This window comes from Parastagonospora nodorum, assembly GCF_000146915.1.
Source record: "Parastagonospora nodorum SN15 chromosome Unknown scaffold_38, whole genome shotgun sequence".
NCBI classification, from domain to species: Eukaryota; Fungi; Ascomycota; class Dothideomycetes; order Pleosporales; family Phaeosphaeriaceae; genus Parastagonospora; species Parastagonospora nodorum.
The window spans coordinates 211386-228025 of NW_001884586.1; the positions used below are offsets into that span (position 1 = coordinate 211386).

General features: G+C 51.4%; 8 protein-coding genes across 8 annotated transcripts; 3 read left to right on the forward strand and 5 right to left on the reverse strand.

Moving 5' to 3' along the window:
* Positions 1–444: 444 nt before the first annotated feature.
* Positions 445–2184, reverse strand: SNOG_15503 (hypothetical protein; the record flags this gene model as incomplete). Its single annotated transcript, XM_001805597.1, has 2 exons — positions 445–880; positions 1004–2184. 2 exons carry the CDS (start codon positions 2182–2184, stop codon positions 445–447), a joined length of 1617 nt encoding a protein of 538 aa, XP_001805649.1.
* Positions 2185–2587: 403 nt separating this feature from the next.
* On the forward strand, positions 2588–3400 carry SNOG_15504 (hypothetical protein; the record flags this gene model as incomplete). The annotated part of the gene is made up of 3 exons (XM_001805598.1): positions 2588–2795; positions 2853–3079; positions 3133–3400. 3 exons carry the CDS (start codon positions 2588–2590, stop codon positions 3292–3294), a joined length of 597 nt encoding a protein of 198 aa, XP_001805650.1. The 3' UTR covers positions 3295–3400.
* Positions 3401–4180: 780 nt separating this feature from the next.
* SNOG_15505 (hypothetical protein) lies at positions 4181–5617 on the reverse strand (the record flags this gene model as incomplete). The annotated part of the gene is made up of 2 exons (XM_001805599.1): positions 4181–5497; positions 5540–5617. The coding sequence occupies 2 exons, from the start codon at positions 5615–5617 to the stop codon at positions 4181–4183; spliced, it is 1395 nt and encodes a 464-aa protein (XP_001805651.1).
* On the forward strand, positions 4608–4831 carry SNOG_20175 (hypothetical protein; the record flags this gene model as incomplete). Its single annotated transcript, XM_001805600.1, has 2 exons — positions 4608–4659; positions 4695–4831. 2 exons carry the CDS (start codon positions 4608–4610, stop codon positions 4829–4831), a joined length of 189 nt encoding a protein of 62 aa, XP_001805652.1.
* A 394-nt stretch (positions 5618–6011) lies between the features above and the next one.
* On the reverse strand, positions 6012–7730 carry SNOG_15506 (hypothetical protein; the record flags this gene model as incomplete). The annotated part of the gene is made up of 1 exon (XM_001805601.1): positions 6012–7730. One exon carries the CDS (start codon positions 7728–7730, stop codon positions 6012–6014), a length of 1719 nt encoding a protein of 572 aa, XP_001805653.1.
* A 1270-nt stretch (positions 7731–9000) lies between these two features.
* Positions 9001–9924, reverse strand: SNOG_15507 (hypothetical protein; the record flags this gene model as incomplete). The annotated part of the gene is made up of 1 exon (XM_001805602.1): positions 9001–9924. One exon carries the CDS (start codon positions 9922–9924, stop codon positions 9001–9003), a length of 924 nt encoding a protein of 307 aa, XP_001805654.1.
* Positions 9925–12089: 2165 nt separating this feature from the next.
* On the reverse strand, positions 12090–13938 carry SNOG_15508 (hypothetical protein; the record flags this gene model as incomplete). Its single annotated transcript, XM_001805603.1, has 3 exons — positions 12090–13439; positions 13489–13659; positions 13843–13938. The coding sequence occupies 3 exons, from the start codon at positions 13936–13938 to the stop codon at positions 12090–12092; spliced, it is 1617 nt and encodes a 538-aa protein (XP_001805655.1).
* A 907-nt stretch (positions 13939–14845) lies between these two features.
* On the forward strand, positions 14846–16278 carry SNOG_15510 (hypothetical protein; the record flags this gene model as incomplete). The annotated part of the gene is made up of 5 exons (XM_001805604.1): positions 14846–15013; positions 15225–15296; positions 15348–15434; positions 15484–15564; positions 15727–16278. The coding sequence occupies 5 exons, from the start codon at positions 14846–14848 to the stop codon at positions 16276–16278; spliced, it is 960 nt and encodes a 319-aa protein (XP_001805656.1).
* Positions 16279–16640: the final 362 nt, after the last annotated feature.

Sequence of the window (16640 nt, forward strand, 5' to 3'; positions counted from 1 at the left end):
ACCACAATGTGTGTGAGCACTAGCGTCAAATACACCGCCGAATGTCTCGTCAATTCCAAAGTTGGAGTGTGTTGGACAAGTATAAAGGCAGAAACTTGTACCAGCAAACAAACGTGCTACAAGCTACGCGTTGTCGGGATCTTGTCAGGTTTGCTGCTCTTCATCTCCGAGCTTACCGCCACGACATTCTCCATAAATATGTCCCGAGACTCATTTTGCTGAGTGTTCGAATTACTGTGCTAATGCACATGTGTGAGATTCGAACCTAATTGATAGTTTTGAAGCACATGGCATAATTATCTACCCATACTCAAGTCTGATGTCCAAAGCCAGAATGTCGGCAGTCAAGACATCTGAAAATGCAGAATCACAAAACGCCACGCTAATATGCAAAACCCTGGTATGCAGACTTCAAACTCGAAATCCAAGGCTGTTGTCAGCGTATTACGCTTTGGGCTTCTTCCGTACCAATCCTGCCGTGAGCGTATTGACCCCGTTCGTCGGCTCCGCAACGGACGGAGGTTCAATCTTCTGCTTCTTCCTGACCAAGCCTGTATCGAGGCTCTTGACTGCCTCCTGTTTCTCTGGAAGTGTCGCTGTTGATGTAGACGGCTTCCTCTTCTTCCGCACACCCATCACTGTTGTCACGGGAGTCACGCCGTTGGTTTCCCGATCTGCGGCAGCCTCAGCCTCTTTGGTTCCGGTCACTGACCAACCCCATGCGTCTAAGCCTCCCAATACGGCAATCTCTTCCTTCCATCGCTTCGTTGCTTTGGCCGTCGAAGCGCGACTGCAGAAATTCTGGTGGATGAGAATCTCGTGAGCTCTGTTATAGTCCTTGGTCGAAAAGCAGATGGTACCGCGGGAGCTGACTGGCCATCTATAATACGGGCTATTTTCTGGCATTTCCTTGGAGGCGGATTTGCTGGAGATAGTAGAAGTGGCGGACAGGTCTGACGATGTCTGCTTGATTCGTGGTAATCGCAATGGGATAGGTCCGTACTCAGTCTTGGGCTTGTTCTTGCGTTTGGGATGTCTCCGCTTCCTAGGGGACTTCACATTGTCCTGGGACCCGAGTTGCGAGAACGACTGTGAGGCTGACTGCTGCGATGGCTCTTCCTCATCTTCCTCGGGTATCGAAGGCTGTGCGGGAGTAATGACCACCCATATGAATCCCACGATCCTGCCAGACGAGCATTCTTGGCGAAACGCCATGAATTCCCAGAACTGATCCAGCGTCTTGACACTCTTCCATATACCAGTGCTCCTTGATGGTGTACCTCCGTCCGCTACCATAGCATCAGTTCCTCGATCAGGAAGCTCTTCATCAAGCTCGTCCAAGAATCGCGCTTTCGGATCGTCAGGGAAATGTGGTACAATACATCGTGGAGGAGCGGCGGGATGGGGTGCGATCTGAAGTAGTGGATGCGTAGCAGCCCACCTTCGCGGTGTATTCGGTCTCGGTGGTGGAGGTATGTATCGCAGTGTGTCATATGGCTCAAAGCCCGGGATGACAAGGAAGCCCTTGGCTGTAGCGTATGCTGAAGATGTTTGGCCATTGCTGCCCGCATTGACACCCTCAGTCAGCCTGTCCGCAAAAGACTTGCGCTCCTCTTCCGCTTTGTACTGCCAAACTATCGGATCAAGAACTTTGCACCACCATTTCACCAATCCTCTATCATCCAATACATGCTTGTTCTTGTTGTCGATACTCGCGGGAAAGAGGTACTGGTCCTGTGCTCTTGCGAACAGTGAGACGACTAGCTTCTTTCCTTCTCGTTGCCTTTCTGTTGCCAACCAAGATACGAATGTCCCGCATATGGTCTTCAATGGCGAGCCGGATTGCCCCCGTGGGAGCTGCAGCTCAGATAAACAGCCTGTTGAGTCGGCTTTGGAGACGAAGATGGTTGTAAGGCTTCGGGTGGTGTATATCAAGACCTCAATGGCAAGAACGAGGAGCTCCTCAGGCAGTTCTGAGGTTTCGGCATGATTTGGCGTTATCGAGGCGGCAAGCAAATGCGACTCGCAGTATGTTCGCTCGGACTTTGCATGGGGTGGAGCGGAGAAGAGGGCGGAGGACTTGGTGGGCGGAGTGGAGTAGTGATAAAAGGTGAAGGGCACATCTTTGGGCAGCTGTTCGGCCAAAAGATGCTTCAACGACTTGTGCATAGCGATATCGGCCATTTCGGCGCAAGCAGAGAGCAAGAAGGAGGAGCAACGCGTGCAAGTGCTCGAAGCTGGGGAGCATGGAGCGCGTTCTGGCGCTAGCCGGTCTGGGCAAGGCGTGATATCGAAGCCGCAACTTTTCGAACCATCTGAAGCAGACCGAATGATGAGACGAGCCCCGACCTCGCTGCCACCAAACGCCAGTACGATCTCGTCTCGACAGTGAAAGGCCCCAATGGCTTCCAAACGACCGCTGCGCTGCCTTTTCTCCACTGCGTCATCGCCGCTGCGCCCAGCGCCACTAAAAGCGTCCCTCGTGCGGACCTCCGCATGCACATTTTCGACATGTACCCCATTACGAGCGCCTGGAAATGAGACAGAAGCCGCAGACAGACCGCGATGGCAACAGACCCCAGCCCGTATGGTGGCGCCCTATCGGATACGACCGAAAGCAAAGGGAGGCGTATTCAAGGTCAACGAGGACCCCAGGCGATTGGATGAAGCGTACATACGGATGCTAGGACCTGGCGGAGACGAGTTACTAGGCGATGAGGTCAAATGGCTGGCCGTTACACACAAGAGCTTCGAACACGGCAAAAGAGGGTTCAACGACCGGTTAGCATATTTGGGTATGTGGAGACGTGCATGCAGGATTGCCAATTGGGAGTGCTAACAATCTCCCCAAGGACGGCGGATAGTTGAGCTGCAGACATCGCAGGCGCTTATAAGCTCCCCGCAAGAAGCACAGGCAGAGACAGACGAGTTTGGCCGGATACCGTTCCAGCACCCTGCGTTGATTGGACTGCAAGGATTGTCAGACGAGGCACAGAGCAAGATCCTCGACAAGGCACGGTTGGCGCAAATAGCAGAGCGATACGGGCTCGATAAAGTAACGCGGTGGACGCCGAAGAGGGTACGTACATTTTCTTGACGGGGTGGGGTAATACTATGCTAACACAATCACAGGCGGATAACCTCCAAGGATCTGGTATCGAGTCTGTTCTGATGACGTCCTTGTACGCCATTGTCGGTGCTATCGCACTCGAACGGGGTGGAGAAGCCGCCAACAAAGTCGTCCAAGAAAAGATTCTTGCGCCGCTAGGATTTGACTTCTCAGCAGAGCTATAGACCATTGCTATCTCCGCGCGATTGGATTCTTGTACAACTATTCAGCATGTACTATATGGCCCAGAGAGAGAGATGAATGAGATATCCAGCATCGAACCAAGGGTTTAAAAACATGCGTCCCATAACGTCACGTGTGACATGTGAAAATCGTTGATATCAAGAGTGTTGGTATATACCCAATTAGGCAACCTAAAATCTACCCATCGATTGCTGCAAACTTTTGAGTGAATTCAAGCACCTAAAAAGCTAGTGAAAAGCAAGCCAAGAGAGAGTCAATGAACGATGATTCGATGCACTAAGTAAATTATTAATTATGCAATAGGAGTAGATGTAGACAGAACAGTTTCACTAGGAGCCATGCTGATAAGAGAGATGGTATATACTGCATTAGGCAAGTGATTTTACGTGTTGATTGTAGTAAACTTTTTAGTGAATTGAATGTCTGTGTAGGCACTGCTAGATGCTAGCAGGTGCTGTAGAGCTGTGAGAAACCTGTTGTAGTCTCCAGGATAAATCTTTGCACAGCTTTTCTGCTACAAGATTGAGTAAATAATTTCATCGCAAGATATGATCATGAGAAAGATGGTATAAACCGCATTAGGCAAGGAATTCAGGCGTTGATTGTAGTCAAGATTTGAGTGAATTGTCGTTCAACGCAAGTGTTTGGGGACACAATCTGTTCTTTCAAACCTTGTTGTAGTATCCAGGATGGACTTTTATCTACCCATATCTTTGTTTTCCACACTTTCTTCAAAGTAGGTTCAAGACATTTGCTTTTCACTGCACTTCAACATACGATTAGCCAAGTAGCCATGTCAAGATTACAAATCCCATTCATCGCTCCATACTAACATTATTCAACATTAACACTACTCATTACCCATCATCAATACCTCAAAAACCCCTGCGAATCATACAAACTCCCCGACGTTCCCGTCAAAATCCTCCCACTCGGACTCGTAACCTGAATCCTCACATTTGGCGTCCCCACGCCCAACGCATTTCGCTTCCTATACCTGTCCCCGCTATTCCGGTGCTTCTTGCGATTAGCCTTTGGCGTCGGAGAAGACGAGGGAGAGCGGGAAATGTCTTTTGCAACTTCAAAGTCGCGTTTCTTATTCTTGATCGTTTTAACAGAGGAGATGGAATATATTGGCGATACGAGCGGCGACGAAGCACACGGCTGGTGTTTGTCTCTTTGTTTGTTGGGTGAGCTGGGGCGTGGTGGTGTTGACGAGGCCCAGAATGTTTCGCCGTCTTCCCATATATTGCTTGAGCGCTCTTGAGCACCTGCAGTGGTGTCATCTTGCTCTATGGAAGTCGAGAAGATTTCCGTGTCGGGTGTTACTGTAGAGGTGGAGAGCAGTGAACTTCCTTCGTCGAGATCAATAGAGGCGCAGCCTTCGTCCCATTCATCAAGGGCGTTCTCGACTTGGCGTCGCCCTTCAGCTTCGTCGAGCTCGATGCTGGTCGCGTCGTCCATCTCGTCGAGCCAGCTCTCGTCGTCGGGAAGGGCAACACTGTCTTCTCTACCTAGTCGGAGGTATCGCCGTTCTCCTCGCCCGGCTTTCTCCTTCTTCGCATTTGCTGCATCGGAGTTCATACGTCTCAAGGCGGCAATGGAAGCACGCAGAGGTCTTGGAGATGACATAGGTGGCCCTCGTGGCGAGGGTGACAGTTTGGGCATATCTGAGAAGTCTATGGCCAAGGAAGGTGCAGTCTGCGGCAGCTCTACATGCGAGGGACGTGGAGAGCATGGCATGACCGGATTTTGTATCTCAATAGGAGGTGACGTGGGCGATAAAGTCTCCAAGGGCGATGGCAGTGAATATATCGAGCTCGCCTCAGACTGCCGATGTCCAAGAATTGGCGACTCACTGCTCCATATTGGCTGTAGATCAAAAGGAAAGGCTGCTTCAAGTAATGGGTCGAAGGTCTTTTGGGCCAGCTCTGATGTCTTTGGAATGACCAAGGCGAGATTTGAGGAAGTACCGTAAGCCGTGTCCATGATGCTGCTATCGACATCATTGAAGCTATTATTGAGTAGCACGAAAGCATCCTTGCTCAATATGGCTGGATTGGTCGTATCCGGCGTCTCCTCGGGAATAGTAGTAGCATATACAGGTAAGTTGTATGCAGCCCGGTCGTTCAGGCTGAACCTTGGCGGAGACATAGTCTTTGGCGAGACAGGTGGTGAGTCGTCCTGGTGAATTGTATTCATCTCAACAGTTTTTTGGGAACTGACTGACGATTCTTCTGGAATCGTCGCAAAATCTGAGTGCCAGGCACGTGAGGACGTGTTCGTCGGAGTCTGAAAGACCATGCTGGGCCGCTCAGGATCATACATATCAAGATCAGATAGGCTGGGGAATGGAAAAGATTGTTCCTGCTCGGTTGTTTCGCACTTGAACGGCGATTGAGGTAAAAATGGTGTTTCGGGCATCTGATAGTCGCGGCTGAAATCGAAGCGATCAGAGGATCGAGTCACCAAAGTGTAGGAATCATCATCCCAAGACTCAATACCCGAGGGCGTTCTAAGAGGCTTTGAGAAGCTTATCACGGAGCTGTTACTCGCTCGCTTCCCCTCTAGCTTTGCAAGTTCATTGAGGACATGGTCTGTCGGAAACACGACATACGTCTGATCATAACTCACAAGGGGCAAGGTCGGAGAACTTGGCGTCAAAGAGGCGCGAAGCGATGTGGTAGGGAATTTAAGTTCAGGTGCAAAGGTTGAAGAGCTCGGAGGTGTGGGGGAGCGCACGAGGGCCCGGTATAGCCAGACCAAGACCTGCGGTAGATCTGTCTACAGTAGCTCCTTCGGTGATGTCTTCCTTGTTCTCTATGATGAAGGATGGGCTTGGCGTTCTCGTTGGTGGTCCATGAAAGGTCGGCACCAGGGAGATGCGTACACTATTCTTGCGACGGTGACCTTGTCGTGCACTTGGGCTGCCCTTCAGCGCTGATGGTTTCCCAGTGGAAGAAAGCGGTGTAGGATCCCATTGAAATGGATTGCCGCCACTGCTTCTCGAAGATGCTTGCGAATGTTGTCTCTTTGGTGATCGGATAATTCCATTCGATTCTCGTCCTGTACTCCGCTTCTGTCGTTCAGGCGAGTCCTCCGAATATGCATGCGACCTTAACTTTCTTTTTGGCGTCATGGGATCTCCAGATGCTGCTGTATTCATGCTGGTGAAAGAATGTCCGACGACAGTCACGGGTCTTGCCTTCTTGGAATTGCCCATATTTTGCATGTCTGATGCTTCCAGCGGCTTGCTCCAATGCTCAGCCCAACGCTCTTCCATCTCAGATGGAGCTGTCTTTGGCCGAGCCGGGCTAGTGCTGGGAGTGTGCCGTAGACCTAGTACTTTCGCTCGGAGATCTAATGAATCACGGAATGGTCTCGCTCCGGCAGACCCTGAGCCTCGAGTCCGTGGCTTGGTGATCTTTTGAGGCCGCCTCTTCGCCGGCGGAGGCATGACTGGACTTGCATAGTTGATCAGAATGGAGGTATCAACTGATGCAAAGCTAGAGTCGGACTGTTTAGATGGGATTCGTCTGAGTTGACCCTGCCATCTTGCCTCATTCTTGATGCGCACAATGTCGAGTGGTAAGGGAGGTAGGATCACGTCTGGTGCAATCCCAGAGATATGGCCAGACATACTTGCAGACCTTGCGCGAAGTTGTGGCCGCTCAGGTGGATCTGAGGGTACATCTGCAAATGATTTGGCGCGTTGCAAACGATCGTTTGCACCAGCTCGAAAGTAAGAAGTCCCAGAGGCTGGATGTCCTTGCTGGCTGGGATCAAATTCATGAGTCGAATTCCGGAAGGCCGAATGATGTTGAAGCATAGATTGAGACGATGAATGTCGGCTTCCATGAGGCTGGGAGGTCAGCAACAGCGGCCTGCTCGAACCGTTGAGCGAACTTCTCAGGACAGGTACATTTGCGGATGGTTTCGGATCCTCCAGTACAGTAGATAGCCTGGAGCCTTTTATTTTCTTCAGGTGGATGTTGTGTCCGGACACGCGTCTTGTATGGAAAGGCCATGACAGTCGGCTCCCTTTCTTCATGGCCTCTGTCGGCTTTGGAGGTACATAGTGATCCAATGTACCAACAGTTTCAGAAGCCTTGATAGTCTCCACGGATGTCAATGTTCCCCATCCAGAGTTCTTGTTGTACGGATGAATAGTATTGCGCCTCAACACAGAACGTGGTCTTGTCACAGAGTCCCGTACCTCTCCTCGCGCTTGCGCAATTGATACACCCCGCTCTTCTAGATCAGCAAGAAGCTTTTTGTGATTTCGTATAGCTCGCACCAGCAGGAAGATCAGCGCGACGATGCAGATGAGACTGATACCGATCCCCGTAGCTATGGCTGCAATGGCCGTGGTGCTCAGACCCCCGCTCGGCGCACCCGACTGAGATAAGTCGCTCATTATATCGTGTTCGTATCTATATGCGCCGTGGTCCTTTGATGACTGGCGCGCGTGTGCGTTCGTGGCGATTCGAAGAACAGCTTCCAGAGTTGCGATGCAGCCAACCAAGTCGCCAGCGGCTCCCCGGCACCAATCGTCGAGCTATCGGAAGTATCCCCCTTCTTCCAGCACTCGCATCCTATATCTCCAGGAACGACAGCGAGGCAACGAGCGGCGCAAAGAAAATTGTAGCAAAAGAGTCCGTAAAGCGACCGAGCACATGGGGATCCCGCGTGTACACATACATTCTGTGGCATCCGGCAGTGCTCTTGCGGTCGTCAAGGTGAAGAGAAGTATAGGAATGCAGGTAAAAAATGGGGGACAAAACAAAGTGCCAACCGAGGGGTGCTCATGGAATGTGATCGGAGCGAGCCGACAGAGCAGGGAGAAACAGAACACATCAAGTCGTAGCGTAAGCTCATGCTGAGAAAGGGCAGATTGTCTATTCCTGGCGCGGTATAGGCGGCTGGCATCTTGCTGGTTATCGTGAAGCTTGGATCGAGGCAAACTTGTTGTTGCAGTGGTCAGTCAGTAGACAGGCCTGCAGTACATTTACACAGCCAGAATTACTTCCGGAGTTTGAATACTGGCAACTAAAGTCTACCATAATCTACACAATTTGATCATGGCTTGAGTCGTGTGTGCGTCAGTACCACGGGTTGGGTACAAAATGGTGGTTGCGGGTCCGATGTGCGCGCATCAAGGGAGGGCAGGGCTCGACTGTGTACGAGTGATATAGGTCATGTGTCAGAACATGTGTCAGAACATGTTTCCGATACCTCCGTCTTTCTGTATTTTACATGTGCGAACCTGGTAGCTGGCACGCCACGATAGCTCTTACAGGTGCAGGTTGTCCCACCCACGCCGCTGGTGGTGGAACACATCCACAAGACAGTCATCTCCACATTCGAGTGAGATAGGAAATACTGCGAGACGTTGTCGCGGAGAGACATAGTCCTTCGTGCTTTGATGTCGCGAGTAGAGGCTGATGTTTTTGGTTCCGGACAGGACGCGTCGTGGCCACGAAGTTAGTGATCTTCCGAGGTTTGATGACGCTGATTAGGTAAGTATGCACGTCAAATCGCAACGAACACACATGTGCATGATACATACGCGCAGGTCTAGTCGAATCCTGAAAATTTTGTTCGATTGACAGCTAAGGCGATAGAGATAAACAAGCGACATACTGCCAGCTCGGGGTATACAAATCTAACACGGAATAACATCTCAGCTACTTCTTCTTCCAGAAAAATACCTTCGAAGCTTTGGACGGTGGAGGCTCGAATGTGGGCGCTTCCTCTACATCGAACTGCGCCAACTTGGACTGCTGGTTCTTCTTCAACTCCCTCTGCAGCCTCCGCTTATCCTTTTGTCTCAACAGCGCCACCCACAGACAGTACAGCGCAGCGATGGTAGCCAAACCGCCAATGACACCACCAAGGACGGCTCCGATCAGGCCTTGTTTCTGCCAGTTTGATTGATCAGGACGTTCGTATGCTACAGGCGTGGTCCTGGGGCAGAATGTTACAGGCATGACCATGTTGTTCTTCTGCACCGCTTCGGCGAGGAAGAAGTTGTTCGACTCGAAATCAGCCATGAGATACACTTGACCGAGGAAGGCAGATCCAAGGTAAAAGGGGTCTGTTGATTTCTCATCACGATCTTGGATGGGTGTTATGTTCGATACGTTCATGAGGACTTCTGGCGGGAATGTGACTGTGAAGCCGTCTTCAAGGACGATAGACATGGTGCCGTTGAAAGCATTCTTGAGCTTCAAGGAATTGTCGCCCCAAGTATTGTCCTTTTCGGCTCCTAGGCGGGTGATGAAGTTCTTTGTGATCTGGTATGGGAGGGAAAGGGGAAACTGGTCCGTAGTGATCTGAGCCTCGAAGCTCTGTCCTGGCGCTTTCATGTCGGCAAATGCCTTGCTGTCGAACAAGGAAACGTTAGAATTATCCGCAGACTCCGTTATGATGATATCTTTGATGCGTACGCTCATTGGATTGACGTTGGCGATGTTCATCGGATATTTGTTTGGGATGCCAGTGAAACGACCGGAGTCATATCCTCCAAAAACATTGCTTCCGTTGACAGCACCGCCAGCACGGTCAAAGCCTTGGCCGATGTATAGCGAGTATGTCTTCCCTCCGATCATGTCTCGAGCAGCGAGATCCTTCAAAACTGTCGAGGAGGACCCCTACTCCGACACGACTAGCTGTTATTGAACCGCGTGTTGCAACTTCTATCGTCGACTTCTCCAGGAGATTCGCAGAGGCTGCGTCGGTTTCAAAATAATGGGTATAGAGCCGAATAGTCTCTTGGCCGAAGAAACCCGAGAAGGTGGTGTTGGTGGCTCGGTCTAGTGTTTGGAAGTTCGGCTGCGACACAAACCTGCCAGACGTTAGAAAGTCCCATTGACCTGATTTATGAGTACACTTACGTGGTAGAGTCATCGTTACTGTAGAAACCCCCAGTAGATCTGTCGCAATCTTTGAGTGTAGCGTTTTCGTTGCAGTAGATATGGGATGTGAATGAGGTATGGTTTTGTGATAATGATGGCCAGAGGCTTTGGTTCTGTGCTGGAGTTCCCAAGCCGATGAAGGATCCATACTGAAAGACTGGAGTGTCATGTACTGCTCGCTTATGTATATCGACATAGATCGGCTTTTTCGAGCAGTTGAAAGCAGCTGTCGACTGAGCAAACAGCACAGTTGCCGAGAGGTAGATGAGAACTGATGCCATGGGGAAAACAGTAGATACTTGTTCCAGCAAGTTGTCTAGGCAGTAGAGTAGAGACCGGCGCGCTTGCTAAACTCGCTGACAAAGTTGAAATGGACAATCACCACACGTCTGGGGACCAAGAAATGCGTGCGAGGCAGTCTGGTGGCTATGTAGGCCTGTCTCACTTGCGCGACTGGCGGACTAAGATGAGCCTGCAGGACGGAACCAGGCGGACGAGGCGCTACCTATTCTTACACACAAGGTCATCTCCATAGATCCATTAATGGCGCAACTACTGCATATCTTGGCGCTGAGTGGAGCCGCAACTGAAGCACCGCTGCTCCAGAGCGCCTGCTGATACCGGGGAGGGAGTACAATGCAAAGAAAGGTTTAGCGTGAGCGCTCTCTATGCAAGGATTTTAGAAGGAAGAAGGTTGAACCGCGCCGATTGTAAGCTCAAGCTGTGGGGGGCATTGTGGTCATTGGCTGGATATTTGAGGTCGTTGTACCAAGAATAGCGGGCGTTTACAAGATGTGGTCGATTGGCTGTCAAGCGGGCCGCGAAAATGTGGAGACAAACTCGCGACGCTATTCTTAACCGCAACCTCCCTTGCACAACCAAGATTGCAGCAAAACTACGGTGCTGCTGACTGAACCTCCAGGTAAGCGTTCGCTGTCATACAGAATGTATTGCGCCTCTGTAGTATTTGCATACTCTAGTCCACCACGAAGCCATTTGTGCTCCCCGCAGTCGTTCCAGCGGTCCTCTGCGCCTCAAGACGAGCCTGTGCATGTTGCGATATAAGACATAGCGAATTCGCTATTGACGCTCGACAATCGGAATCTGGCCTGGGTCTGTCTGAGTTCGCAAGCTGGCTTCCCTGTCGTGTATTTGCGGACTGTCAATCTATCCAAAGCTTACGGTGCCACACAGTCCATCACCGCCGCAAACCCGCGTTCAGGACGAATTATCGCTTGCCCAATTTTACCTCATTTTGGTAGAAAGCTTACATTCTAAGACGAATGTACCAAATTTGAACGTATAATGTTGCCAGGGCGGGAATCAAGGAACAGCAGATGGCTTCGGCATCGCAATGTGTACCCCGAACCATTCCCCGCAACCTGACCCACTAGGAAAAGTGAACGCGCTTGATGTCGCTGACACAAGCCACACGGCAGTCGTCTTCTGTGGTGTTTCATCTTGACGCAGTCAGCGGCTCGTAGGCGCTCGATTTGAAGTGAATACGTCAGTGTATGACATGTCATTCGATTACCCGCTGTCTAGCTTATGCACATATATAGAAGCCTAACGCCTTTTGAGGGCACATACAGTGAGTGCCGCTGTCTCATACCTAACTCCGAATGCTGAACGCTATGACAACAAATACTTGCAGGGAATGGTAATGCTATTAAGCACAGTACCTCGCCGAATACCTCCCCTCGACACATGTCTTGTGTGAAATGTAGACGACAACTTGCTCTAGTATGTACCAGCTTTTGAAATCATGGTGATGGGTTGAGTTCCCGACTGAGTACTGTATTGTGCCGCGAAGTGGTGAACGCTTTGGTATCAGGATGAAAGTGATGTAGCGATGTGCTTCAGGTGTTGATGAGCACCCATCGCTTCTCCTTCTCGGTGGGCCCAACCCGTGCCGCAACGACGCTCAGGGTATTGGTGATAGCGTCTTTCGGAAGTTTCGGGAAAATTTTCTTCAGCGCTTCGACCATGCCAATCTTAGTGAGGTCCTTGCCGTCGATCTCGGCCTTGAAAGCCTGCAGCTGTTCAGGCGGTATCATCCGCTTTGCTTTTGCTGGCTTCGATGCAGTTCCCGATGGTGCTTGTTGTGGAGAATTGAAAGTGTTTAGGAGGCCGTTCATAGTGCGCTGCGCGAGAGGCACTCGGGGAGGATTCATGTTACCACCAGCGCAATCTTTGTTTGCCGGCAGGGTTGAGGCAAAAGGCTCTGGAGTCCAGTATGAGGTTGAGAACGGATCGATGGCATGTGGTTGCGGCTGGAGCAGGAAGCCCATCGAAAATTCTCGGAAATCGGTACAGATTGCGTCGGATCCGTCGTTGAGTCTAGACACACCGTGTCCATCCTGCCAGCATAGACCGGTGCTGACAGGCTGTAAATCACCACTAATGAGGCGTCTCTTGACCTGTGGGTCTTCCTCGTCGTCGAGGAACCCGTCCATGTCGTCTTCTGCTTCCTCCTCGAGATCGTCGTCACCTTCGGAATCAAGGTCCTCACCCTCTTCAGGTTCTTCCCATTCAGCCTCAGAGTCGTAATCATAATTGGTGTCCTGGCGCAAACGGGAGACGGGCTTTCTAGCGAGTCTTGCGGCTTGCACTTCGGTGTATGACCTTGTGTAGGTTCCATAGTATGGCGGACGCACGTCCTCTCCAAAGTGTATGTACTTCATCGGAATTTGCATCAACATGTCCAGTGGCTTTTCGCGGCTCGCAATAGTGTCGTCGGTCAAGTCGATTGGCTGATCGGACGAGCGATTGACACACTCGACAACTTCGACAATAGATGAGGTCTTCATGCCCCTACGACCTAAAGATGGAAGTGCCGACTTCAGGTGTTGTGAAGTAATCGGCTCCATAGCAGCATCTTCTCGCGCGATGAGCTTGTCGAGGCGGGCTCGAGCAGCTTGCATCTTATCAGAGTCCTCCATGAAAGAGTTCTTAGGGGCTAGTATGGTGTGTGCGGGCAGGTTGAACGGCAGGAAGTATCGGTCATAGTCGGATTGTGCGTTCATTGACAAATGTTCTTCTGTCGGAGACGGAGGGGCTGAGTTAGTGGCAGCCCCTGATGGTACTGGGTAATAATGATGCTGTGGACAGGGGTGGGTTTCTGGGAGGACTCTACCGAAGACCTTTCCAGGGGCTGACACCCAGTTCCCTTCGGCTTCGCGAAAAAAGGCGTTGAGCTTCATCTGCGACTTAAACTGAGTTAGCAGTGGAAACGTTACTGGCGAAGTTTAGACTTACACGCTCTTTCTTGGCCTTCTCCTCCTCCTTCTGCTGTTGCTCTTCCTCTTTTTGTCGCCGCTTCTCCTCTCGCTCGTCGGCCTTTTTCTGCTTCTCTTCTTCTTTGAGCTTATCTTCAGCCCTCCTTCTGTGCTTTCTTCTCCGCTCGGGCCTTCGCCTTTGCCTCCTTCTCTAGCTTCTGGTCATCTTTCTCCTTCTGGGTAAGCTTCCGCCGCTTCGCTGGCTGTGCAGCATTGCTGGACGCTGGTGCATTGACGCTACTGCTTGGTGCCGTTGTAGTAGGTGTGGCGGTTGCCTTGAAAGGGGATGGTGTCTGTACAGAGCGAACGGAGAGTGGTGTTGACGCTGCTGAACTAATTGCCTTGACGGGCGTTGAGACGGCAGGTTCGAGGTCGTGCCATCCAATGGGCGTTTCTGGGGGACAGGAGTGGGCGGGGTTGGATCCTCCATCATGGTTACGACAGCAATGTGCCAGAGACGTGCGTGAGTCGACTGTGGGTGATGAACGTGACTCAACATGCAGTTGTGGTTGAACGAAGCGCGTGGTTGCGTCAATTAGGTCGCAGAGAGGGGACGCGACGAGGAGGGAAGTCGCGTTTTACGCGTGGAAGGCGCGCGCGCGACAGGCGGCGTACAGGGGTGTTTCCGACAGTTTCGCTTATCAGGTAGGCCAATTGCCTTGCCGGGAAAGGCGCGCCCCGTTCTCTGTGCCCCGTGCATCAAGTGAATGAACTTCAACATGATGAACTTGAATGTGCTAGAAAGCAAAAGAAACACTGGAAGCAACTGGAGCCGGTTTGTTCGAGATGTCCCGGGCGGGTTTCCCTGTTTGAGTTTGACTGACCCACTTCTACTCATCGTGCCTTCCACTTCGCTCGCACCAGCTTCTCGCATCATTTCGCACGTGTCGTATTGCTGAGGTTCTGTTGTGATTACAGGCTGCGAGACTGCACTCTCACCTCGTAACCTTGAAGCAGAATACAACAGCGGGCGTCCCAAACTCACCACCACGATGGATGCTGACGACATCGAGGACCTACTTTTCGGCGCAGGAACATCGCCTGCACTTTTCGACGAGATTGCAAGCAATAGTTCCAAAGATGAGTTGCTTGACGAAGCAGACATCGGAGAGCTGAATCTCTGGCATAGCGACGATAGCCCATTGTTGATGCCGGCCCACACTGATCAAGAAGTCGACGAGTACATGGGCCTCACAACAGTGCAACAACAACCCGCGTCCAAAGAACAGTGCGCGCCTGGCTCCATACGACCAGCCCGTGACAGGTAGTGCGACGATCCCCAATAAATTCACTGTACTCATAAACAAAGGCAGTGGGTCATCGCCCGTATTGAGGGTATGCTCGAGAGGATCATCGATGGTCTTCTTGATCAAGAAGATGCCCTTACCATCACTTTGAAATCTCGTGTCGGGCTTTCCAGACGCTCGAAAGTTGCCAACAAGAATGGACAAGCTCCTGAACCGAAGCAGCGCGACATCAACTTTCCTGGAGCTACCGCGCAAGAAGCGTGGAACTTCAGTTGAGTCAATGCCTGAATCTATGAAGCATTTGCTCACAGACGTAGCTGTCCTACTGCGGATTCTGGAACTCGTGCATACCTGTCTGGTCGACAATACTATCATGACTAAGAGGTACCAGCTGCCAGGTACATGAGCGTTCTGAGTGCTGACACTTACTAGAGACTTGTATTACCGACACCCTGACTTATTCATAAAGCAATCAGTGGTCGATCGTTATGTCGATGACATCGCTTGCACGTTCGGCATCTCACGGTCCCAGTTGAACGTGGTGCGTAGCTACCTCGCTGAGTTATACACCAGTTCTAACTCCCAATTCTAGACAGCCGCTGCGAAGGGCCTCGTGGCTGGAAGATTTGGCATCATCCGAGAAAATGGACACCGCATCGATGGCATGAAGGACAGAGAGGTAGGACGTAACCAATCTACGATCTGCTTCGAAGCTTAGAGTTGTGCAGGGTATACTTGTTCCCAAGATTGGCGAGAATGATACCATGGACCTAGCATCGATTCACTGGGTCCTTGTTATTGAAAAAGAGGTTCGTTCGTGACACGACTTTCCAGATCAGTACTGATTCAGCGCACAGGCGACGTTTCGCTCTTTGCTTAGCTCTGCACAATGGGACGACTTAGGCTCTCATGGCCTGGTATTAACGGTATGCTTATACCATCAGCGGCTGCCCAATACTCATGAGATACAGGCAAAAGGCTATCCCGACGTAGCATCGCGACTTTTTCTACGACGCGTTGCCGACCAGGCACCGAAGATCCCCATGTTTGCGCTTGTGGACTTGGACCCTGACGGTATGGCCATCATGTCGACGTACAAATACGGTTCGTATCGCCTTGCCCATGAAGATACGACACGGAAGGAAACATCCGGCCTGAGTCTGCCCAGCATCCAGTGGATTGGTGTAAGGAGACACCACATCTGCCGAACTCCGGTAGACGAAGGTGGCACTGACGCGAGTGTGATGCCTGAGCTCCAGGGCCTTATGAAGCTCACTGCCCGCGACCGTACCAAAGCTGCATGCATGCTAGAATGGGATCTCTGTGCCGAAGGTGGTCCCGAGGAAGATTGGCGACACGAGCTGCAAGCTATGCTTATGCTCAACACAAAGGCAGAGATGCAGATACTCGATGAGCTACCTGGTGGACTGGTGTCGTGGTTGAACTGCGTGCTGGGTACGGCATGTGAGCGCTCGGAGCTGTTGGTGGACAGTCATGGCTCGGACGATGGTATGCTGTTCTAATGGTTTGTTACACGCTTGGGTCCCAATGTGCGTGGTGGCTGTAGGATCTGTTCGCACAATATCACGAATGCGAAAGTAGCAAGTACATGTCGCCAGCATTGCATTGCTTGAGTGTGTCGACCCAATGCCAGCAGAGACAGTGGCACGCCATTGGGTAAGAGTTCGGCATAATCGTCAAAGGTCAAGCAATTGGCCAATGCACGACGATGGTAGACATGTCAGGCCAGTGCGAGGTGGTCCAATGGCGAAGACGGGGTCAGTGGTGGGACAGGGCATCTCGCCAAGCGCGTCCCGTGTTCGACAACGCATCCCTCTCGATCACGGCAGCCCACGTCCACAACTCAGACGGCGTCGCATAGCGG